The sequence below is a fragment of the Vombatus ursinus genome, unplaced genomic scaffold (genome assembly GCF_900497805.2).
Source record: "Vombatus ursinus unplaced genomic scaffold, bare-nosed wombat genome assembly UNPS02001419.1, whole genome shotgun sequence".
Classification (NCBI taxonomy): domain Eukaryota; kingdom Metazoa; phylum Chordata; class Mammalia; order Diprotodontia; family Vombatidae; genus Vombatus; species Vombatus ursinus.
Window position 1 is genome coordinate 8,138,592 of NW_020941197.1, and position 26,442 is coordinate 8,165,033.

Below are 26,442 nucleotides of genomic sequence, written 5' to 3' on the forward strand. Positions count from 1 at the left end.
AGGTTGCAAAGAGGTAATGTCTTCATCTTGTTATATCTTTAAAAAGCAGTTTCTGCTAATGTTGTGCCTAGCCCAATCCTCTCATTTTACAGAGAAAAGGAGGTTCAGTGATTTGCCCAAGGTCACACTGTTAGTAAGTGGCAGGCTTGTGGTAATAGGCATTTTCCCAAATTCCCTTTTGATCTAAAATCTGTGTGTGTGTGTGTGTGTGTTGTGAGTATCAATCCATTGCACAAGTGAAGTAGACAAAGTAAGATGAATCTAGTATTTGTGGAAATTTAATGGGATAATTTTGGTAATTGAAATGGCTTAGGCAGATGAAAATAATAATCATCTACCAAGATATAAATAGAGAGGAACACTACACACATACACACACACACACACACACACACACAGATTTTAGATCAAAAGGGAGTTTGGGAAAATGCCTATTACCACAAGCCTGTCACTTACTAACAGTGTGACCTTGGGCAAATCACTGAACCTCCTTTTCTCTGTAAAATGAGAGGATTAGACTAGAATGATGATCCCTAAAATTGCTTCTACTTCTAAAACTATGATTGTCTGGTTTAAACGAAAATTCAAAAAGTGTGAAGTGACTTTGTGGTCTCTTTAGTTTTATTTAAAAAAAGTTATTTTGGAAGAATCCAACTAATTCCCAGCCTGGGAATTATTATCTAAAAAAGAATAACAAAAATCCACCTTATACACATTAAAATCTACCTTACATACACACTAAAATTCCCCTTACATACAATGAGATAAAGATGACATAATATTTGATCATAGAGTTCGGGCAAAGGAAACTATGCTTTCATCATTTAATAATACTACCATTTGTATAATATTTAAAGTTCATAAGGAAGTTGCAACTCATTACTTTATGAGGTGGGGCAGCGAGATGGTGCAGTGGATAGAGTGTGGGCCCTGGAATCAGGAGGACCTGAGTTCAAATAAGGCCTCGGACACTTACTGTGTGACCCTGGGCAAGTCACTTGACCCTGTTTGCCTTAGTTTCCTCATCTGTAAAAGGAGCTGGATAAAGAAATGGCAAACCACCCCAGTATCTTTGCCAAGAAAACCCCAATTGGAGTCACAAAGAGCCAACACAACTAAAATGACCCAATAACAAAAATGTGTCAAACATTGTACGAAGTTGGAGATACAAAGAAGGGTTAAAAACATAGTCCCTGCCATCATGGAGTTCAAGTATCTCTGGTATTTAACATTCTGGTACGTTCCACAAAACAGTCATGAATACTCAACCCCATTAACAGATAATTTATATCATCTGTGGCCCAAATAATCCATTTTCTGGTGGCCAGCTTTCTGTGATGGGCATTTCTATACTTAAGAGTGGTTGGTTCTCAGCTCTCACACAACTGTTGCTGCACAGCTCTACAAAATAATAAATGTTTTCAAAGTTAGCTCATTTTTATCTTCTTATTGGGAAATAATGTTCTTTTAAAAGAGCCATGTTACTCTATGTGCCTTTGGCATTCTCTGGTTTATTTAACAGGAAGACGGAATTTTTTAAGTGACACCATAGTGTCAACAAGTCAACATGCATTTATTAAGTGCTTACTGTGTGCCAGGAACTATGCTAAGCGATTGGAATATAAATACAAGCAAAAACAAATTCCTGCCCTCAAGCAGCTACATTCCTTTTTTTTTTTTTTTCCCAACAAAGCAAACATGTATTAAGCACTTACTATATGTCAGGCACTGTGCTAGGTGCTGAGGACATAAAGACAAAATGAAACAGCTCTTGTCCTCGAGAATCTTATATTCTACTGGGACATAAACAACACGTACACAGATACATACTATACATACATATACATATATGTATATGTCAGAGTGGGACAGTTAGCTGGTACAATAGAGGTCTGGGCCTGGAGTCTCTCATCTCATCTTCCTGAATTAAAATCTGGCCTCAGACACTTACTACCTGTGTGACCCTGGGCAAGTCACTTAACCCTGTTTGCCTCAGTTTCCTCATCTGTAAAATCAATTGGAGAAGGAAACGGCAAACCACTCCAGTATCTCTGCCAAGAAAACCTCAAGTAGGGTTATGGAGAGTAAGACAGGACTGAAATGACTGAACAACAACAACAATGTGTGTGTGTATATATATGTATATAATACACATATATGTACTTATGTGAGGCTGGTGACTTTGCATAGCCCTCCCTCACTCAAATCAAAGTAAATTGTAAGTCATGTCATTATCTCCCTGATGTCATGGCCCTCTTTGAGAACTAAGGACAAACCACAACCACATGCATGTATGTGTTAGACGCTGTGCTAGTCACTAGTGATACAAAGACAAAAATAAAATAGTCCCTGTCCTCAAGAAATTTTTATTCCATTGTGGAAAACAACATGTATACAGAGAAGTAAATGAATATTTTATATCTATATCTATAGCAACCTATCTATCTAACTATTCAATAAACATTTATCAAAGAGCTACCATTTGTTAGGGAAAAACATGCACGCAAATAAGCAGATACAAAAGATGTTCTAAAAAATATGAAATAATTGTAGGGGAGGCACCGAAAATAATACAAACTAACTTGGGAAGGCAGAGGAGCACTAACAATTATTGAAATTGGGAAAAATCTCTTTCGGAAGGTGATACTTGAGCTAAGCCTTACACAAACTCCTCTAGGGGTTCCAAGAGGCAGAGTGCACTCCAGGTGCACAGCCTGTACAAAAACATGGAGGTGGGAAATGGTATGTAATTTTGCACCAATTTTTTAAAATGTGCTTTAATTCCCGAGCACATTGTACTCTGTATTGTTTCCCTTAGACAGAGTACATGTGTGTGAAATGTCTTCAAAATGTCTGTTGAGTGGTTGAGAATGCCCTGTCAGTAATTGGGTAGTAGGCAGCCATAAAATTATTCTGCGATTAATTTTGTTGGTATGAAGCTCCCCGTCCATTGTTCTCCAACAGGATTTATGAGGGTGCCACATTTTTAAGTTTTAGGTCTCAGTTATTTCTTAAAGCAGGTTGACTGTTCATTAATATCTTCTGAGGAAGCTCCTGGTAAGGTGAATAAACCATGACATGTTCAAAGGAGAAGAGGAATCATGCAACTTTTTTATGTTTCTTTTGGCTGCTGTGTTTGTATTGTAAAGTTTCTATGCAGTTCTGATCTTTTCATCAGGAATGCTAGAAAGCCATCTATTTCTTTAAAAATCCATTTCCCCCCTGTAGAACTGCATTCAGTTTTGGTGGGTAAGTTATTTTTGGTTGTCCGTTTTTTTTATTTTGGTCTTATGGAATGTCATATTTCAAGATCTCTACTCCTTTATCGATTGACTGATTCGGACTGGCTGCTCAGTACTTGAATTCTTTCTTTGTGGCTGTTTACAATATTTGTTTTTGCTGGTTTGTTTTTTTGATCTGGAAGTTCAAGATTGTAGCTATAATGATCCTAGTAGTTTTCATTTATCAGGGCAGTTTTCTTTTATTATTTCTGGAAATACATCTAATCTTTTTTTATTTTGGTCATGGCTTTCGGGTCACCCAAAGAGTTTTAATTTCTCTTTCCTCTATCTGTTTTTAGTTCAGTTGTTTTTGCCATGAGATACCTGACATTTCCTTGATGTTTTTTCAGTCTTTTGACTTTAAAAATATTTCTTCTTTTCTCATGGAGTCATTATCTTCTATTTGAACATTCTAATTTTCAGGAAGTTTGTTGCTTGGGTCAGGTTTTATACCTCATCAATCAATCCAATAAATCTTTATTAAGTACATAGTATATGCCTGGCACAGTGCTAAGTTCGGGGGATACAAAAAGAGGCAAAAGATAGTCTATGCTCCCAAGGAGTTTACAAACGAATGGGGATGACAACATATAAATACATATAAATAAAGCAAACTACATACAAGATAAATAAGAAATAATTAACAGAGGGAAGGCACTGGAATTAGGAGAGGTTGAGAAAGGCTTCCTGTACAAGGAGGGATTTGAGTTGGGACTTAAAGGAAGCCAGGGAAGTCAGTAGTCAGAGCAGAGGAGGGAGAGGGCTGAAACATGGAGGATAGACAAAGAAAATGCCTGGAGCCAAGAGATGGAGTGTCTTGTTCATGGAACAGCCAATAGGTCAATGTTACTGGACTGAAGAACTGGGGAGCAAAGTGTAAGAAGACTAGAAAGATAGGAGAGGGCTAGGCTATGAAGGGCTTTGAATGCCAAACAGAGCATTTTGTATTTGGTCTTGGAGGCAATAGAGAGCCACTGGAGTTTGAATAGGGAGGTGACAGAATTCACTTTAGGAAAATCACTTTAGTGGCTGAATGGAGGATGAATTGGAGTGGGGAGAGGCTTGAGGAAGGCAGACTCACCATCAGAGTATCGCAATAATCAAGGCATGAGGTGATAAGGGCCTGAATTAGAGTGGTGACATTGTCAGAAGGGGGAATATTTGAGAGATGTTTCAGAGGTGAAATGAAAGGCCTTGGCAAAAGATTGTGAGAGATAGTGAGAGAAATAAGTGAGAGATAGTGAGGAGCCCAGGATGACTCCTAGGTTTTAACCTGAGGGACTGGCCTCTACAGAAAAAGAGGAGGGTTTAAGGGGAAAGATAATGAGTTCTATTTGTACATAATGAGTTTAAGATGTTTATTGAACATTCAATTTGAGGTGTCTGAAAGGTAGTTAGAAATGTAAGACTGGGGGTCAGCAGAGAGATTGGAGTAGATTTGAGAATTGAGAATTATAAGCACAGAGATGTTTATTAAACTCATAGGAGCTGATGAGATCACCAAGTGAAGTAGTATAGAGGAAGAGGATAAGAAGGCCAGGACAGAACCCTAAGGCACACCTATAGTTGGAGGGTGTGATCTGGAGGAGAGCCAGCAAAAGAAACAGAGAAGGAACAGTCAGGTAGGAGGAGAAGCAGGAGTGAGAGAGTTGTCTTAAAAACCTAGAGAGAGGAGAGTATCAAAGAGGGGAGTGTGATCAATAGTGTCCAAAGTTGCAGAGATATCAAGAATGAGGATTAAGATAAGACCATTTGATTTAGCAAATGAGAGATCATTGGTAACTTTGGAGAGGGTAGTTTTGGTGGAATGGCAAGGGGTTAAGAGGAGAGTGAGAGGACAGAAAGTGGAGGCACCTATTGTAGACAGCCTTTTGGAGGAGTTTAGCTAGAAAAGGCAGAAGAGATATAGGAAGATAGTTAGCTGGGATGGAAGGATTAATGAGGGTTTTCCCGGGGTGGGGGAGACATGGGCATGTTTGTAGGTAGTATGAAATGAGATATAGACAGGCAGAGATTGACAGTAAGTGTCAAGCAGCTACTTCTATTTCTAATTCTTTATTCCTTGGCTATTATTTAGTTTCTAATTGTTTTCTCTAGTGCTCTCATCTCATCTAAAATTAAAAAAAAACAACTTAAAAAAAATCTTGCTTTGGCTCTTCAAGGAATTCTAGTTGAACTTGAGTCCTAGTTGTATTTTTATTTGAGACTATGTTTGTAGATATTTGGATAGCTAGTTGGTGCAGTGAATAGAGTGCCAGGCCTGGAGTCAGGAAGACCTGAGTTCAAATCTGGCCTCAGATACTTATTTAGCTGTGTGACCCTGGGCAAGTCACTTGACCCTGTTTTCCTCAATTTCCTCATCAGTAAAAGGAGATGGAGAAAGAAATGGCAAACCACTCCAGTATCTTTGCCAAGATAACCCCAAATGGGGTCGTAAAGAGTTGGAAATGACCAAACAACAATAACAAATGGTAGATATTTGGGCGTCATTCTCTTCTTCTGGGCTTGTATCTAGAGCATCCTCATCATCATAATAGCTCTGTATGGTGGGGCCATAGGCAATAGATTGATATACCCCTTATAGGAAAAATTGCACAGTTGATATCATAGTTCCAGAATAGGAGAGGAGAAGGAGGGGTACACAACAGTAAGGTTGCTAATAAAGCTGTCTGTAAGATGGCCAGGGAACAGGGAGAGAAGTGAAGCATTATTGAGGTAAGCTTGAAATAGTGGGTTGAGTGAGAGCATCACCAGTTAGCACAGAGAGGGGAGTGTGGGGGGGTGGGGGAGGAAGTAAGTGGGCAGATAGAAGAGGATTAAAGCCTCCAGGTCATGGTTTGTGGTTCAGGGGACCAGCTTTTTGGGGACTGGGAGTTCCTGAAGAGTAGGAAGTCACAGTGCTAACTGGCATTGATAGAGGGAGCTTCCTCACCTGGGAATTTCCTAGTTCAAGGAAATTGCAGGTCTATTTCCTATCCCTTGCCTAAATTGCATGTGTCTCTCTCTATCCTTAGAAGTATTTATATCAAAGTTAGCAATGAGATTTTATATAGTTCAAGTAATGTGCCATTATAATTTACATAGAGTTAAGCTAAAATCTGAGGTCAATGTATTGTTCTTATACTTAAAAGAGCCCATGAGGCTATTTGGTCCAGTTCCCTTATTTTACAACTGAGAAAATTGAGGCCCAAGTAGGTTAAGTGGTTTGTCTCAAGGTCTGAGAGGCAGGATCTTGGGATCATTCATTTATAGCTGGAAGGGACCTTAGAGGTCATCTAGTCCAATCTCCTTGTGTTACAGTTGAACAAAAACAAGGCCCAAATTGGTAAAGTGACTTTCTTGAGGTTTTACAGGTAAATAATAGAGTTGGGATTTGAACCCAGGGCCTTTGACTCCAAATCCAGTATATTTACCATGGGCCTCAGGTCCAGGCGCTAAACACAACTAAAATAAACTCTAACTCTGGGCAGCTAGGTGACATGGTTGATAGAACGCTGGGCTTCGAGTCAGGAAGACTCATCATCTTTCTGAGTTCAAATCTGACTCAGATACTTACTAGTTGTGTATCCCTGGGCAAGTCACTTAACCCTGTTTGCTTAGTTTCCTTATCTGTAAAATGAGCTGGAGAAGGAAATGGCAAACCACTGTAGTATTTTTGCCAAAACAAAACAAAACAAAACAAAACAAAACAAAACAAAACAAAACCCAAATGGGGTCATGAAGAGTTGACACAACGGAACAACCACAAAACTCTGTCAGTCATAATACTTCCAACAGGATATTAAAAATACATCATCAGACGGAATTCTCTAAGAAGTTCAAGAGATAGAGTGGCTTTAGTCACAACCGTTTTTTTTTTTCCTGAATGGCAGGTTATAGGGTTAAAACTACTTACCTGAGCAAGACCTTTGGCTGGACCAAAGTTGCCAGGGGCCAACCCTGCAGGTAGTTTAATTATTAAATCAGTTTTATTTGCTACAGGTAGAAATATTAACATTTTTTCTAGCACCCTTCTAACAAATCACAGGGAAACATAACTAAAGTTCAAAGTTACCTCTTCTGAACTTTAGCTACTTAAAATTGAGGTTGATTGAGTGTTACTGTATTATTATATATCCTTTGTGTATTAGACAATTGTGTATGTATTATATAGAAACACTTTTCATTAGATAAAGCAAACTGTGCTATGGATCTCCTTCCAAATAAATTCAGCTAGTAGCTGAAGACAAACATTTATTGGGATCAATTACTTCATGCTCTCAATATGACAGAGGAAAAGAATAGTACTATTTGCGGAAACATGCCTAGATGTCAACCTCTGCCATTAATTTAAAAGTTATGAAAATGGAAATGTTTTTTCTTTTTTTATTAATTTATTTTGAATTGTCAACAATCACTTCCATAAACTTTTGAGTTTTAATTTTTTCTCCCCCTCTCTTCCCACCTCCCTTCCCAAGATGGTGCACAATCTGATGTAGGCTATACATATACATTTCTATTAAACATATTTTCACATTAGTGATGTTGTAAGTAAGAATTAGAACCAATAAGAGGAACCACCAAAAAGAGGAAACAAAACACAGCAGAAGAAAAAAAATAGCAAATAGTATGCTTCAATCTGCATTCAAAGTCCATAGTTTTTTCCTTGGATGTGGATAGCAGAAAATGGAAATAGTTTTGAGGTGGCATGCCTAATATGATGGGGAATAGCAAACTGATTTTTATTTTGAAACAGAAAACCCACAGCTTCAACAGGATTTAATTAAGTCAACAAGGATTTATTACGTTCCCACTGTGTGTCAGGCACTGAGCTAAGCAATGAGAATACAAAGAAAGGTAAAAAGAGTCCCTGCTTAAAGAGCTCACATTCTAACAGAGGAGACAATATGCAAACAACTTTGTATATATAAGACATATACAGGATAATGGGGAGGTAATCTCAGAGGGAAGGCACTAGCACTAAGGGGGTCTGGGAAAAGCTTCTGGCAGAAAGGTGTTACTTGAAGGAAGTTAGGGAAGCCAGGAGGATGAAGGTCAAGAGGGAGGGCATTCCAGGCACAGAGGACAGCCTATGAAAACAGTTAAGGGAGGAATCTCATGTTTTCATGGAGTTTATCACATTGCTAACATAAGATTTTCACAAGCTGTAACACATTGTTTGAGTTTTGTATTTGTTTTAAATTTGATTTTTTTAAAATGTGTGTAATAAAAGGATTACTACACAATAGGGCCATACTTGATTTCTACATTTTAGAAAAACATGAAGAAAGGCATGGATTGGAATGGGGAGACACTTGAGGAAGGCAGGCCCACTATCAGAATATTGCAATAATCAAGGTGTGAGGTGATGAGGGCCCGCATTAGGGGGGTGACATTGTCAGAGGAGAGAAGGGGGAACATTTGTTCTATTGTGAAAGAAATACATTCAGAAAAAAAAATCAGATTTTCAGAAAGAGAGCGAGAGTGAGAGAGACAGAGAGAGACAGAGAGAGAGAGTGAGAGAGAGAGAGACAGAGAGAGAGAGAGAGAGAGAGAGAGAGAGAGAGAGAGAGAGATTGGACCAAGTATAGTGAGAACAAACACGTTACCTCAGCATTTTTGAACCATTTTAAGCCTTCATTGTGTGATTAAGTCTTTATGAAAGTTGTTTGTCTGTAATAAGATGAAGACTTGTGTGTAGTTTGGCAGTGACATGTGTGAACGTCTCTCAAATCTGGTAAACGCTTAATACACATTGACTAATGTCATTAGGAAACTAAAGCTTTAATTGTTAGTTTCCTTTCATCATTAATTTAAGTAATTACCAATCCGGATTTAGATGTAACTTGGAAATGCCCTTAACTAGAATCATTAAAAACCAACTGGAGGCCCTAGACACCAGCCTCCTCCTGAGTCACAGCTAGGACAGATTCTTGTGTTCCCCAGATTCAGAGATCTGAGCATCTTGTGTTCCCTTGAGAGCAATTCCAATAGATGGAAACTTAGCAGAACCTTACCGCTGAAGGAGACACGTGGCCTCTGGCTGGGCCTCACAGTGGAGACCTTGCCAGGAGCACTGAGACAAGCTTGTTTGGAAGGAGGTATAAAACGGTTAAAAGGAAAATTCTTTGTTCAGGTTTTCACCCTGATGAATGAGGTAAAACTCAGGACAAAGGGAATTAAAAGGAGTTGATTAAATATGTCAAGGTAGCAGCACATTGAAGAGCTGATCACTGGGGGTCTGCAAGGGTTTCCAAGATGGAGCCAGCTTTTATTGATAACTTTTGTAATGAGATAAGGGCAGTTTGGTTATGTCCTCATCAATAAAGGGAATGGGCCATTGCATCTCAGTTCCTCCCCAAGATAGCAAGGACATGGCAATTTGCTAGGTACAAGCAGGCCAGGGGGTGATTTGCTACATGATGAATATCAGGTAATGCAAAGCTGAAGACTGGGTGATGGCCTCCCCCAGCACTGATTGACAAGTGGGTCTGGGAGCAATGGAACACTGAGTCAGCATCACTTTCAATAGGACAAGCTTGCCTGGACCTTTCGCAATCAGGTTGGGGGTATGATCCTAGTGAGGCTAATGTTTGTATTGTTGAATAGATGAACACACGCTGGTGATTAATAAAGAGTGATTGCATACACTGAAGAGTCTAAGTCCAATTTGCGGTTAGCATTTTTGCCAAGCTAGTTAGTAAATTTGTTTGGCACATGCACCGGCATTATAGCAGGTATTGGAAATGTGGTATAGTGTCACAAGCACTTACTTTATGTTTAATTTTACATATGCATGTGTGAATGTGTTGCCTCCCCCATAGAATGTAAGTGCCTTAACAGCAGACTCTGTTTCATTGGGCCTTTGTATCTCTAGTACTTAACAAAGGGCCTGGCACACAGTAGGAGAGTAACAAATGCTTGTTGGTTGATTAAGTGATTGAAATCCTTCCTAAGAGCAAATTACTTAATTTTTCTTGGCCTCTTTTTCTTCGTTTAAAAATGGACCAGATAACTTTTATAGGTAAATGGCTTAAGATAATTCCCTGTCCTGAGGCAGAGGGAAGTTTCCAACAGGCAACAAACATTTCTTAAGTGCTTATTATGTGCCAAGCCCTGGAGACATAAATACACATAAAAAGAAAGGTAGCCCTTTTCCTCAAGGAGCTTACAGGGAGGAAGGAACTTAAAAAGTACAGGGGAGGTACCTGATCTGACAGTGCATAGAGTCAGAAGCATAGCCAGGAGGGTAATGAAGTATGGCAGCCTGGGTCTATCCCCAAAATGGAGGACCCAGAAAGAACTCACGAATGGGGAAGGCAGCCAATGTGGCTGTGGGATAGTAGGATATTCAGGGTGAGAAGAAAACTGAGTTATGGTGGCAAATGAAGCATGGGAATTATTTACTTTGTGTATAGTGGATTTGTAAATTAATTATGCCTAATTTAGGTGAGCCCTGGGACCTGTAATTTTGCTGAGGAAGACTAAAGGGGGTGTGTGTGAGTGTGTGTGTGTGTGTGTGTGTGTGTGTGTGTGTGTGTGTGTTAGAGAGAGAGAGAGAGAGAGGCTTGGGTAGGGGGAGGTAACCCTGGAGGATCAAAGAACAAAGAGGTATTCTTGAATTGTGCTACTAAAATATTCTATAAAGGTGAGAAGAGGGAAATAACTGGGAGAGAAAGGATATGGCCAACTCTGGCAAGATCTGAAACAAAGGACAGTCACACTAAGGAGGAACTGAGAGAGAATAATATCTAGTTCTTTATATATTTATGTGTAAGTTCCTTGTTATCCAATAGATTGTGACTGTACTTTCCCCATGAACTTCTGTATTTCTTCTAGTTATTTCCTTAAAATGTATAGTAGTAATTCTTTTTTTTATATTTTTAAAAAATTTATTTTTAGTTTTCAACATTCACTTCCACAAGATTTTGAGTTCCAAATTTTCTCCCCATCTCATCCCTCCCCCACCCCAAGATGGCATGCATTCTGAATACCCCTTCCCCTAATCTGCCCTCCCTTCTATCTCACTCCCCCTTCTTTTATCCCCTTCCCCTTCTATTTTCCTGTAGGGCAGGACAGATTTCTATACCCCATTTTCTGTATTTCTTATTTCCCAGTTGCATATGAAAACAATTTTTTTTAGTATGTGTTTTTAAAACTTTGAGTTCCAAATTTTCTCCCTTCCTCTCTCCCCACCCACTCTCATTGAAAAGGCAAGTAACTTGATATAGGTTACAGATGTGTAGTCATGCAAAACACTTCCATAGTAGCCATGTTGTAAAAAACTGAGTATATTTCCCTTCATCTTATCCCGCCCCCCATTTATTCTATTCTCTCTTTTGAACCTGTCCCTCCTCAGAAGTGTTTGCCTCTGATTACCCCCTCCCCCAATTTGCCCTCCCGTCTATCATCCCCATGCTCTCTTGTCCCCTTGCCCCCCTCTTTTCTTGTAGGATAAGATAGATTTCCTTACCCAATTGAGTGTGTTTGTTATAGCCAAATCCCATGAGAATAAGATTCACTCATTCCTTCTCACCTTCTCCCATTTCCCTTCCACTGTAAAAGCCTTTTCTTGTCTGTTTTATGTGAGATAATTTACCCCATTCTACCTCTCCCTTTCTCCTTCTCTCAGTATAATCCTCTCTCACCCCTTAATTTTATTCTCCAGATATCACCCCTTCATCTTCAACTCACCCTGTGCCCCCATCTATCTATCTATCTATCTATCTATCTATCTATCTATCTATCTATCTAATCTATCTATCTATCTATACATACATATAATTTTTGCCCTCCAACTACCCTAATACTGACAAAGGTCTCATGAGTTACAAATATCATCTTTCCATGTAGGAATGTAAACAGTTCAATCCTATTAAGTCTCTTATGATTTCTCTTTCCTGTTTACCTCTTCATGTTTCTCTTGAGTCTTGTATTTGAAAGTCAAATTTTCTATTCAGCTCTGGTCTTTTCATCAAGAATGCTTGCAAGTTCCCTATTTCACTGAATGTCCATTTTTTTCCCCTGAAGGATTATACTCAGTTTTGCTGGGTAGGTGGTTCTTGGTTGTAATCCTATCTCCTTTGTCCTCCGGAATATTATATTCCAGTTCCTCCAGTCCCTTATTGTAGAAGCTGCTAAATCTTGTGTTATCCTGATTGTGTTTCCACAATACTTGAATTGTTTCTTTCTGGCTGCTTGCAATATTTTCTCCTTGACTTGGGCACTCTAGAATTTGGCTACAATATTTCTAGGAGTTTTCCTTTGGGGATCTCTTTCAGGAGATGATTAGTGGATTCTTTAAATTTCTATTTTGCCCTCTGGTTCCAGAATATCAGGGCAGTTTTCCTTTATAATTTCTTGAAAGATGATGTCTAGGCTCTTTTTTTGATCATGGCTTTCACATAGTCCAATAATTTTTAAATTATCTCTCCTGGATCTATTTTCCAGGCCAGTTGTTTTTCCAATGAGATGTTTCACATTGTTTTCTATTTTTTCATTCTTTTGGTTTTGTGTTACAGTGTCTTGATTTCTCATAAAGTCACTAGCTTCCAATTGCTCTCCTAATTTTTAAGGAAGTATTTTCTTCAGTAAGCTTTTGGACTTCCTTTTCCATTTGGTCAATTCTGCTTTTGAAGGCATTCTTCTCCTCATTGGCTTTTTGGACCACTTTTGCCATTTGGATTAGGCTATTTTTTAAGGTGTTATTTTCTTCAGTATTTTGTTGAGTCTCCTTTAGCAAGCTGTTGACTTGTTTCTCATGATTTTCTTGCATCACTGTCAGTTTTTCCCCTACTTCTCTTACTTGCTTCTCAAAATCCTTTTTGAGTTCTTCCATGACCTGGGACCAATTCATATTTTTCTTGGAGGCTTTGGATGTAGGAACTTTGACTTTGTTGTCTTCTTCTGGTTGTATGTTTTGATATTCTCTGTCACCAAAGTAAGATTCTATGGTCTGACTCTTTTTGTGCTGCTTGCTCATGATCCCAGCCAATTACTTGAGTTATAAACTCTTTGTTAAGGCAGGTGTCTACTTCCAGTGTGGAGTATGTACTGTCCCAAGCTTCGGGGGTTTTGTGCAGCTGTTTTCAGAGATACTTCTAGAGACCTGTAAATTTTTAGTCCTTCCAAGGTGCTTTGATCCAGGGCAAGGTGTTTACTCCTTTCCTGGCCTGTGCTCTGGTCTATGAGTGACCACAAGCACTCTGACCACAAGCACTCTTTTCTGTCTTGGAACTGTGAGGAGGATTTCCTCTCTACTGCCACTACAAGCTCTACCATGCCAGCACTCCTCCTCACCCCAGGACTTCCACCAGAACTGTGACCCAGATCCAAGCACGGGAAAAACAAGAAAATCCTGCTCCAGCAGAGAGATCCCTGCAATCCTCCTCTGATCAGTCACTTGATTCCCCCTCAGTCTATGAGCCTGAAGCCCCAGAAGCAGCTACTGACCAGGGCTGAGCTTGGGGATTGGGGCTGGTACCTTGCTTCTCTCTCTCACCACAAACACAGACTTTTCCCATTGACCTTCTAAGTTGTCTTTGGCATTTGTGAGTTGAGAAGTCTGGAAACTGCCACAGCTGCTCATGATTCATGCTTCTGAGGTCTGTTCCAGGTTCACTGAGGTCTGCCTTGCCTGAGCATCGATGCCAAATTGTGTTCCTCTCCCAGCCCGGTGCAATATACCTTTCCAATCAACCATCCAGGTTGTCTTGGGCTGTAAATTTGTTTCATTCTGTCTTTTTGTGGGTTCTGCTGCTTTAGAATTTGTTTAGAGCCATTTTTATAGGTATTTGGAGGGGTTTGGGGGAGAGCTCAAGCAAGTCACTGCTTTTACTCTGCCATCTTGGCTCTGCCCCTGTAATTCTTTTTAAAAAAAACAATCCACATATCACAAAAAAAATATATTGTTGTTATCATTCAGTTGTGTCTAATTCTTCATGACCTCATTTGGGGTTTTCTTGACAAAGATACTGAAGTGGTTTGCCATGTCCTTCTCTAACTTATTTTACAGATGAAGAAAATGAGGTAAGCAGAGTTAAGTGACTTGCCTCGGGTCACACAGCTAGGAAGTACCTGAGGCCAAATTTGAACTCGTGAAGATGAGTCTTCTGCTACATAAATGTTAGCTATTATTATTTGTCCTTTCCCTTTAGGATGCAACCTTCTGGCTGTCAGAGGTCAGGCTTTTGCTTCTCTGTACCCTAGCACTTAGCTTAGTGCCTATCATGTAGTAAGTGCTTAATAAATTCTTGCTGGTGGGTTCTATCTCACTCAACCCTTTCATTTTACTGAGGTCCAGAGAGGTAAGTCACTTTCTCAGGCACACAAAGTTAGGAAATGGCATTTGAACCTCAAGTCCTTGGACTCCAAATTCTACATGCCAGCGCCCACACTCTGTTGTAGGAGGGGAAGAGAAGGGATAGGGAAATGAAAGCAGAAAGCATTTACATAGCACCTACTGTGTGCCTGGCCCTGTACTAAGCACTTTATAAACATCTCATTTGATCCTCACAACAGCTCTGTGAAGTAGGTACTGAGTTGTTTTGTTTTTTGTCTTTTCCTGTATTATTTATTGCTGCCCTGTTTACCAGCTTTCACACAAGAATCTTCCAATTTCCAAAAGAATTTACAAGTTCAAGGGTGATTTAGACAGTTATGCTCAGCTTGACATTCAACCTTCCCATGTTTCAAAGTCTAAATCAGTAGTATCAGTATGTAATACTGTAATACTGTATATCAGTATCAGTATGTAATGTTCACATCATTGTATATACAGACTTGCCCTAATGTCTTTTTTTTTTCCTGGCTAAATTATTTTTATTACGATATTTATTATTTATTTACTTTTATCATTCTTTTCGTTTTCAATTTTGAGTTCTAGATTCTTTCCCTCCCTCCTAGCCCTCCTCCACCCACTGAGAAGGCAAAAAATACATAAATTATACATGTGAAATCATGCAAAACATATTTCTATATTAGTCATATTTTAAAAAAAAGAAACCAAGAAAATTATACTTCAATTTGCACTCAGAATTCATTAGTTCTCTCTCTGGAGGTGGACTGTATTTTTAAAAAATTATTTATTTTATTCTAAACTTAAGAAATAAAGCAAGCTTTTCCATAATATAGTAGAATAGAAAAAAAGATGATTGTATATGAAACTGCAAATCTATTATGTACTACTTGCTATTCCTTTTAAATATTTAATAAAGTTATCATGTAACTTTTTTCCTTTTTTTCTTCCTTTCCCTGCTCTTGCCCTAGCAATGGCTACCATTACACAAATATGTATATATGTATATATATTTATGTAAAATTATTCTATACATACTTCTATTTATCAGTTCTTTCTCTGGATGCAGGTAGCATCTTCCTTCATATTTCCTTTGTAATTAATTTGGGTATGTATAATAGTCAAAATGACTTAGTCACTCAAAGTTGTTCTTAAACTATATTGCTGTTACTGTATACACAACATTCTTTTGGTTCTGCTCATTTCATTTTGCTCTTCATTATTTCATGAAAGGCTATCCATGTTTTCCTAGGATCATGAAACATCATTTCTTATAGCATAGTAATATTCCATCATAATCATATACCACAACTTGTTCAGCCATTCCCCAATTGATGGGTAACTCTGCAATTTCCAATTCTTTGCCACTGCAAAGAGAGCTGCTATAAATATTTTAGAACATATAGGTTCTTTTCCTTTTCCCCTAATTATTTTGGGAAACAGACCTAGTAGTGGTATTGTTGGGTGAAATGGTATAGGCAGCTTAATTACTCTTTGGGCATAATTCCAGATTGCTCTCCAAAATGGTTGGATCAGTTCACAATTTCACCAACAGTGAATTAGGGTTCTAATTTTTCCACATCCCCTCAACATTTGTTGCTTTTCCCTTCAATCATGGTAGACAATCTGATAGGTATAAATGATATCTCAAGATTGTTTTAGTTTGCATTTCTCTAATCAATAATGAGTTAGGGCATTTTTTCATATGACTATACATTGTTTTGATTTCTTCATTGGGAAACTGCTTGCTCATGTCCTTTTACCATTTATCAATTGGGGAATGGCTCATATTCTCATAGATTTGGCAAAGTTCTTTATATATTTGAGATATGAGACCTTTATCTGAGAATCTGTCTATGAAATCCACCCCCCCCAATATTCTGCTTTTCTTCTGATCTTGGCTACATTTGTTTTATTTGTATAAACCTTTTTTAATTTAATGTAATTGAAATTATCAATTTTACAACTCACACTGCTCTCTATTCTCTTGTTTATTCATAAATTGTTCATCTATCAATAAGTCTGATAGGTAATATATCCCATGTTCTTCATATTTTCTTGTAATCTCTCTTTATATCTAGGTCATGTATCCATTTTGATCTTATCTTGGTAAATGTTGTAAGATATTGGCCTATGCCCAATTTCTGCCAGACTTCTTTCCAGTTTTCCCAACAATTTTCATCAAATACTGAATATGACAAATTGACATTTGTGCTTCCCGAGTTTCAAAGTCTAAATCAGTAGTAAGATCAGTATGTAATGTTCACATTATGGTATATACAGACTTGCCCTAATGTTTTTTTTTTTTTACTTGCTGAATTATTTTTATTATGATATTTATTTACTTTTATCATTTTTTCTTTTTAAATTTGAGTTCTAGATTCTTTCCCTTCCTCCTAGCCCTCCCCCACCCACTGAGAAGGCAAACAATAGATCAGTTATACAAGTGAAATCATGCAAAACATATTTCTATATTAGTCATATTTATCCCTGTAATTTCCAGTTCTTTGCCACCACAAAAAGAGCTGCTATCCCCAAAACTTAAATCTTTACATTTGTCAAAGACAAGATCACTATATTTATTTGCTGCTGTAAATTGTATGTCTGCTCTGTCCCACAGAACTATATGAATAAAATTATAAAAAACTTTTTATATACAGATTTAAATAATTGGAGAAATATTAATTGCTTATGGGCGGGCAGGGCTAATATAATAAAAATGGCAATTTTACCAAAACTAACTTATACATGCAAAGCCATCCCAATTAAATTACCAAAATTATTTTACTGTATTAGAAAAAACAATAACAAAATTCATTTGGAAAAACAAAAAGTCAAGAATATCAAAGGAACTAATGAAAAAGGTAGGTGCTACTATTATCCCCATTTTACAGTTGAGGAAAGTGAGGTAAACAGAGCTGAAGTGACTTTCCTCATGTCACACAGCTCAGAAGTATCTGAGGCAGAATTTGAACTTAGGTCTTCCTGATGCCAGGCCTAGCACTCTGTCTACTGTACAACCTAGCTGCCTCATTGAATGTTTGTTGCTGGTGATATTGGCTATGCCTTGAATAGGAAATTAGGGCAACAATCTGTTGTCATTACATTCCATATAAAGTGATTTTTATCCGCAGAAATTGCTCTTCCCAGAGCACTAAATAGAGAAGCAAACCAGCTTGTTTGGACACCACACTTAAACATATTGTTTTTTTCCAGCATCAGTAACATACCCATCCACCTCTTTGGATTTCTGCGAGAATGGAGGCACCTGGGAGAAGGATGGATGTATTTGTCCAGAGCAATGGAAGGGATTGAGGTGTACTATAGGTAAGTTTCCTTGGGCTGAGGTTTTGTTTTTTTACTAATGTGGCCAGGCAGTGAAAGATTGCAGGTCTTCACCACAGTTCTATATGAAACCTTGTATAAGGATAATATAACTTGTCAACAGTCATTCAACAGGCATTTGTAAAGCACCTACTATGTTCCAGGCTCTGTGCTAAAGAGGATCCCCCAAAAAGGCAAAAGACAGTCCCTGCTGTCAAGAATTGTACAGTTTAGAAGTTCAGGAAATACTCATTAAACACCTACTATGTGCTAGACACAATACTAGGTGCTAGAGATACAAAGATAAAATGAAACAATGTTCTTCAAGGAACTTATATTCTATTCAGGTAAAACAATATGTATACCTATAAGTAAATTAAAAAAAAATATAGTAAGTAATTCCTAAGGAGTGTGGATAGATGCTGGAAGGACAGGGCAGACATGGAATAGTATGAGAAAGTCAGAAATGGTGATCGGGAAGGGGAGCTTCAGCCTAGCCAGCCTATCACACAGAAATGTTGAGTACAGCCATAGGGCAATAGGTTGTCACATCCTTGACAATAATAACAATAATCGAGTCATCCTAAGAATTCAGCTGCCAATTTGATAATATAAGTTGAAGTTTCTTCTTAGGCTACTTTACTGACCATTTCAGAAATACACTTTAGGAGTCAGGAAGATCTGAGATCAAATCTGGTCTCAGAAATTGCCTAGCTGTGTGACCCTGGGCAAGTCACTTAACCCTGTTTGCCCCAGTTTCCTCATCTGTAAAATGAGCCGGAGAAGGAAATGGCAATGCACTCCCAGTATCTTTGCCAAGAAAACCCCCAAACACAGTACTTGACATAGTATTTTTGTTTGTTTCTTTCTAGACCTATGATTTAGGATCTTAGAACTAGAGGTAGAGATAGAAAGTACCTTAGAGCCCATCACATCCAACTCCCTCATACATTGAGATACAGAGAGGTTAAGTCACTTCCCAAGAAATACACAAGTGGTAAGTGTTGGAGCAGGTATTTGAACCCAAGTGCCATATCTAATATGTATACAACTGAAATGATGGAACAACAACACGTTAGGAGCCCATCAGTTGCATGTATGATAACATGTTAGGAGCCCATCAGCTGCATGTAGGAGGTACTGTGTAATCCTGTGAGTGTATCATCTGCAAAGTCATAGAGTTGACTTAAAACAAAACATGAAGACAGTCAATGGGTGGGAACACTTGCTCAAGCTATCGAGGGCAATATGGGTGGTATAGTCACTCTAACTGCTACTCAGAAAGGGATCAAGTTCAGAGGCACTTCTTTCCCTGTGCCCCTCCCATGTAATATATGTACATTTTACACAGGAACCTGCTGACTTACTATTAATCTCACTAGAAAGTGATAAATGTCAGAAATTTCAGGTTGTTATAGGAAGAAAGAATAATTGCCTTAATAGGCAAAGTTTAATAAATGCTTATTGATTGATTGCTTGGCACATAAAAGGGGTTTAATCAATGCTTTGTTGATTGAGTGGATAGTCTGGATATATATATACATGTATGTATATATATATATATACACACACACATACACATACATGTATATCTGAATTCACATACATACATATCATCAGAATAGTGGTGATAATTAAACCCATGGGAGTTGATGAGGTAAATGAGAGTATTGAGAAAGAAGATAAGAGAGTCCAGGACAGAGTCTAAGGAATGCCTTTTAGGAGGTGTGATATGGCTGATGAGTCAGTGAAGGAGACTGAGGAGTGCTCAGACAGGTAGGAGGAGAACAGGGAGAAACCCAGGGAGGACCGAGTATCCAGGGGAGGATGGTGGTCAATAGTTTTAAATGTGGTGAATAGATTGAGAAGGATTAGGACTGAGAAAAGATCATCAGATGTGGCAATTAGGAGTCATCAGTGTTGAGACAGATACACTAGTGCATTGTTAGTTAAACTGTGAATCAGTACAACCATTTTGGAAAGTAACAGAATTATACAAATAAAATAATTAACATGCTATTTTGATCATGTCATATACCCTTTAATCCAGAGATTCTACTACTACTACTACTACCACCAACACCAACACCACTACCACTGCTTCTACTACTACTACTACTACTACTACCACCACTCAATATTTACATAATGCCTACTGGGTGCCATGCACCATGATAAGGGCTTTATAAATATCTCATTTGATCCTTGCAGCAACTCTGGGAGATATGTGCTATTTTTATCCCCATTTTACAAGTGAGGAAACTGAAGCAGACAGGTTAAGAGACTTGCTCAGGGTAACACATCTAGGAAATATTTGAGGCTTGATTTGAATTCAAGTCTTCTTGACTCCAGGCCAAGCGCTCTACCCGCTGTGTTGCCTACCTGCCTCAGGCTTATAGTCCAAAAAGGTCATTAATAAAAAAAGAAAGTTTCCATATCCACCACGATATTTACAGCAGCACTTTTTGTGATAGCAAAGAACTGGAAACAAAGTGGTTGCCCATTGATTGGAAAGGACTAAATAAATTGTAACACATGAATGTAATGGAATATTACTGTGTTGTAAGAAAGGACAAGTATGGTAAATATAGAGAAACATGAAAAATCTTAAACTGATGAAGAGTGAAGTAAACAGAGCTAAGAAAACAATATATACGATGCCCACTATGTAAATTGAAAGGACAACCATAAAATAATAAAAGGTGAAGGTTGCAAAACTGCAAAGAAAAAGCATTGCTTAAAAGAAGAGATAGATGAAGGCACCACTCCTTGTTCCTTTGCAGATATGGGAGGTCCACAGGCACAGTACAGTGTATACATTTTCAGGTTTTTTTTCCTATTAATGGGTTATGCTGACTTTTGGGAGAGGATTCTTTTTCCTTTTTTTTTCCTTAAAAATATTATTTATTATATGGGATGACTCTCTGATAGGATAAGGAGAAGGGATGCTGATAGAAATTCTGATGATATAAAAAAACCCAAAAGATATCAATAAAATTTGAGAGAGGGAGAGAGAGGGAGGGAGAGAGAGAGAGAGAAAGAGATCAATGGTAATTTTGGAGAGTGCAGCTTGTAGCTTTGGTCAAAGGATAAGGTTGGAAGTCATATTGCAAAGTGTTAAGGAGGGAGAAGAGAGGAAGTATAGGCAGTGACTATATGATTGTATCAATTGATCAATAACTAGGTATTAGGTGCTGCGTTAGATACTGAGAATGCAAGTGTAAAAATACAAAGAATAAAGCAATAAAGCAATCCCTGAGGGAGAAACAGCAGGCTATGTGTGTATGTGTGCCAGGCACTTCAGCCCCACCTCCCCTGAGACCCAGATGCACACAGCTTAGGACCCTGAACCCAATAGTCTTGAGAATAGTAGTGCCCTCTAGACAATTGGTCCTGCTTCCAGATGCAGCTTCACATTCTTCTGTGAAGGGAGAAATCACTGTGGTGAAGAGGCCTATCCTCTTTAAATACAGGCCAATTGGTACAGATAGGCAAATCCTGGAAGTGGTAGCCTTCCACCCTTCCCCTCAACCTGACCTCCAGTCCTGCTTCCTGCCTGGGCTCACAGAAGCCCTTATCCTGAGGAGGTAGCTTGTCCTTTCTCACCTCTTCCTCCCCCCACCTTCCCCCGCCAGATGTGGTCTGCTTCTGTGAGTGCTGCTGCCACTACTATTGAAAACTCAGAAAGATACCAAAGTCCTTGGTACTGTTAAGTAGTTCAAAATCAGAAACACAGATATAAACATTTAACTGGAAATAACATTAAAGATGATGCATTACCGTCTGCTTTGCCATTTCTCTGTGGGATTTTTCCATCTGACTTGTGGCTAAAACCTTCCATATGTGTTGTTTCCCTCGTTAGAATGTGAGCTTCTTGAGAGCAGGGACTGTCTTATTTTTTTATTTGCATTCCCAGCACTTGGGCAGCTAGGTGGTGCAGTGGATGGAGTGCTGGGCCTGAAGTCAGGAAGATTTGTCTTCCTGAGGTCAAATCTGGCCTCAGACATTTATTAGCTGTGTGACTCTGGGCAAGTCACTTCACCCTGTTTCCTCAATTTCCTCATCTGTAAAATAAGCTGGAGAAAGAAATGGCAAACCACTCCAGTATCTTTGTGAAGAAAACTCCAAATGGGGTTATGAAGAGTCAGCGCTGAACCACAAATTCCCAGAACTTAGCACAGTGCTTTGCACATAGTAAGTGCTTAGTAATTGTTTTTTCATTCATTCATTCATACTTGTAATAAGCCTATGTTACCATGGGGGAGACAAATACATACACAACATAAACATAGATTAATAAATAGCTTTTTCTATGAATTTAACTATGGAGAAAAAGAGAAGAGATACAGGATGATAGCTTGAGAACATGGTAGGGTCTAGTGGGGGGGTTTAAACATAGAAGAGACTTGGGCACGTTTGAAGGCAATGAGGAAGAAAATCAGTAGGTGGTGACTGGTTAACGGTTAGGGAGATGGTCTGAGGGGGCAATCTGCTCTAGAGGATAGGAGGGGATGGGATTAAAGGTTCATTGGGATTAGCCTTGATGGACCTTTCATGCCATACCCTCTGACCTCTCAGTAATTTCAAATTTGAAAATGTCTGTTATGTTAATGAACCCTAAATGCATTTTCTTTCCCATGCAGTTAATTTCTGTAAAAATAGCACCTATGACAATTTCCATTTTGGCATTATCACAGTGGGCAAATATGGACCTTCCATTGAAAAATGTGAAAGCAACACCGCAAATGGTATGTATTCTCTTTGTGTAATTTAGGTATAACAGCTGTCAGGTTGTGTCAGAACCATGGTTCAGGGTCCAGGTCTCTGACAGAGGACCAGTTTAAAGGACAGGAGAAAATTTAAGCAATGCAAAAACAAATGAGAACAAAGTTTATTTGTTAAAAATCCCTTCACTCAACCGTAGTAGTCGCCTTAAATATTTTTCCTCTGTTTCACTGACAAATTCCTAGAATTATCTATGCCAGTGGTCTCCACATTTTTTTTGATGTGTTCCTCTTATTTAAAAAAAAAGAAAAGAAAAATTGAGCAGTGCCTTTAATATATGTATATTTACTTCAAAATAAATTTATGTTGTGTATTACCATGCTAATTTATGTACATTATGGAACTTGTGCAACAATAGAAATTTTAAAAGGATAAAACAAAGAGAAAATAATATTTGACCCTAGAGTCAAAAGAGAGCCGCTGTGGTTTATTGAATAGGGGAGTGACGTGATCAAATTTCAGCTTTAGGAAAATCACTTTGGAAGTTGTGGGGAAGATTGCTTGGCAAGGGAGGAGACGAGGCTGGGATGAAATTAGGAGGCTCTTGTAATAACTAAAAGGTGATGATAACTAGGGTGATGACTGTGAGAATAAAGAGAAGGGGATTTATGCAAGAGGTGTTGTGAAGATGGAAACTGACAAGACTGGACATTTGACAAATGATTATATATGTGGGATGAAGGAGAATGAACAGTTGAGGATTCCATTGAGGTTGACAACAGGTCTAACTGGAAGGATGGTGGTGTCCTTGAGAGGTGAGGATTTGGAGGAAAGGCTAATGTGATGAGATCTGCATTCTGTTGCAACCCAGCCATGACTTCTCAACCAATGAGACTCACTTTGTCCAACCGAAAATTAAAAGGTGGGAAGTAGGATTCTTATTCACTGGTCACACTGCTCCAGAGCCAACCCTCCGAGGGGCACTTGTGATACCATAGAGTAGAGGGGGTAGGGGAAAGGTACCCTGGAGAGGCAATGATTTTCCCAATGGCATCTACACAGATGCTTCTGTGGGTGCCTAAGCAGGTACTCTTAGCAAGGAAGGAGGTAGATTGGGAATTTGCATAGCTCTTCCAGGAAGGAAAGTGTTGGGGCAAACAGGTAGGTGTGATTGTGTAGGAGTCTCATGATTAGATTATCTTCTTAATCTCTGATGAGTTGATCATAAACTCCTTCAGGTCAGGCCACACTCTCACTTTGGAGAATATTGAACACAAAAGGAAACAATATTAATATTAAATATATGTAACTCATATAGGCATTGGCCTGTCCTCTGTTACAGTCTGCTATATTTATATTTATTTCCTTACCACTTACTCCTCAAACCCTTGAAATCTGGCTTCAAACTTCACCTTTCTACTGAATTGGCTCCTTCAGAGATTATTAATGATATCTTAAATCAGGGTGGCTTAGCGTGTTTTTTTTTGTTTTGTTTTGTTTTTGTGTCATGCTTTGGGAAGTCTGGTGAAGCCTATGGAACACTTCTCAGAATAGTATTTTTAAATGTTTAAAATAAAATACATAGGATTACAAAGGAAATAAAATTATACTAAAAAAGTTATCAAATTAAAAAAAATTAAGTTCACAGATCTCAGGTTAAGAGCCCTTGATCCTCTCTCCCTTGATTATTTCATCAGCTACCATGGGTTAAATTATCAGTGATATATAAATGATTCCTCAAACTTTCTATCCAGTTTGCATCTTTTCTCCTACCCTCCAGTGTCACATTGTCAACTGTTTACTGGATATTTCCACCTGAATATTCTATAGACACCTCAAACAGGTTTAAAGCAGAATTCGTGCTCTTCCTCCTAAACTTTCTTCTATTCCCATTGAGGCCACAACTATCCTCCCAGGTAGCCAGGTTCATTACCTTGGAGTTGTTTTTGACTCTTCCCTCTCCTTCACCATAGCCCCTGCTCCCCATATCCATCCAATTTTTAAGTCCTATGGATTCTACCTCTACAATATCTCTCATGACTAACCCATTTTATTAGCTCAGACGTCTGTTACATTAGTTCAGGCCTTCATCATTTCTTTCCTGAACGATATATTACATTAGCTTACATACAAATTTACTTCCCTGCTTCCAGTCTTTTCCTTTTCCAAATCATCCTCCATCCAACTGCCAAAATAATCTTTGCAATGATGGGTGTATTGTCTAAGTTCCTTATCATCACCTCAAAACAGCAATTAGTTCATCAGATAAGTAAATGACAGAGAGAGACAGAGAGAGAGAGAGACAGAGAGAGAGAGAGACAGAGAGAGAGACAGAGAGAGAGACAGAGAGAGAGAGAGAAACAATCATTTCATTTCAGGGAAAATCTCACCAAAATGTTGTTAGAAAGATTAATAAAGGAGTAAGAAAAAAAAAGAATCCCCAGTTTAATCTAAACCTACTATGGATTAAAAGAAAATCAAAATAAATCTCCAAAGGAAAGAGTAAGATGATAACAGCCAGACCTTCCTCTAGAAGAGGATGAACCAACTGTGAAGGACATCAAAGCAGTTAAAAAAAAAACCCAACTCAACAAAAGACATAAAAAAGATCTGGTATTTCTATACATGGACCTAACAACATAGAAAAAAGAACACGAAAAAGACAAAGAAGGAGACCTGACAACTTGGGAGATTCAATGGAAAATCTCACTTTAACAGTGGGATATCTGAGGAATAGAATGGCCCAGTTAGAATGCAAAAACTTGGAAAAGGTAAGATGAAGATCAGAATAAATTTTTAAACAAGAAACTAACCCAAATGAAAGAAAACTTGAACCAAAGTAATGGTTCTTCACTGCTATCAGGAACTCCTTTTTTTTTTTTTGTTTTTGGTGAGGCAATCAGGGTTAAGTGACTTGCCCAGGGTCACACAGCTAGTAAGTGTCATGTGTCTGAGACTGGATTTGAACTCAGGTCCTCCTGACTCCAAGGCCAGAACTCTATCCACTGCGCCACCTAGCTGCCCCAGGAACTCCTATTCTTGTCCTCCAAGTTGGGCAATGCTTTTGACTTCCTTTTAACAAGGCAAAGAAGACTCTAATGCTTGAAATGATTGATGGCTCCTTGTTTACATGTTGTAAACATTATCATTTGAACTAATAAAACAAAGAGCTAGGTTTTGAAAACCAAAAAAATTAATTATTAGCTAATTTACTCAATTGGGAGAGATATACAGTGAGAGAGAATCAAATCACCAAAATAAAAAAGAGAAAAGGGAAAATTAATAATGAATAGAGAGAAAATTAATAATGAATGAATTATTCATTAACTGAATGAATTAGGTAATTAACCTAATGAATAGGTTATTAATGAATAGATAATTAACAGAAGTTACTATGCCCAATCATATGTTAGCAAAATTGAAAACTCAAATGAAATGGATGAATAACTACAAGAATATAAAATACCCAATTTAATAAAATAAGAGATGAATAACCTAAAGTAACAAACTTCAGGAAAAATAAATCGAGTAGACCATAAATGAACTTTTTTGTTTTTAAAGCTTCAGGACCAGATTTATAAGTAATTCTATTATACAGTCACCATTTTACATGAATTGTTTTTCAAAAGAGAGAATAAATGTTATCACAAAATTCTTTCAGTAAGACAAATATGGTACTGTTGCCCAAACCTAGAATGGACAAAGCAAAGAAAGAAAACTACAAAACAAAATCACTTAGGAATGTTGATGCAAATATACTAAATGAAGTTCTAGCAAAGATACAACAGTCTATGAAATAATTCATTAAGAACAAATTTTTTAATTAAAAAGGTTTTG

The 26,442-nt window shown here is 38.1% G+C and overlaps 1 protein-coding gene across 1 annotated transcript in view; it reads left to right on the forward strand.

The window, feature by feature from the left end:
* The window catches only part of ADGRG7 (adhesion G protein-coupled receptor G7), a 98,164-nt gene that overhangs the window by 15,037 nt on the left and 56,685 nt on the right, over positions 1-26,442 (forward strand). The window contains exons 2-3 of the mRNA XM_027866521.1: positions 17,773-17,883; positions 22,524-22,628. Coding sequence (XP_027722322.1) covers positions 17,773-17,883; positions 22,524-22,628 — 216 coding nt within the window. The remainder of the gene's footprint in view (positions 1-17,772; positions 17,884-22,523; positions 22,629-26,442) is intronic.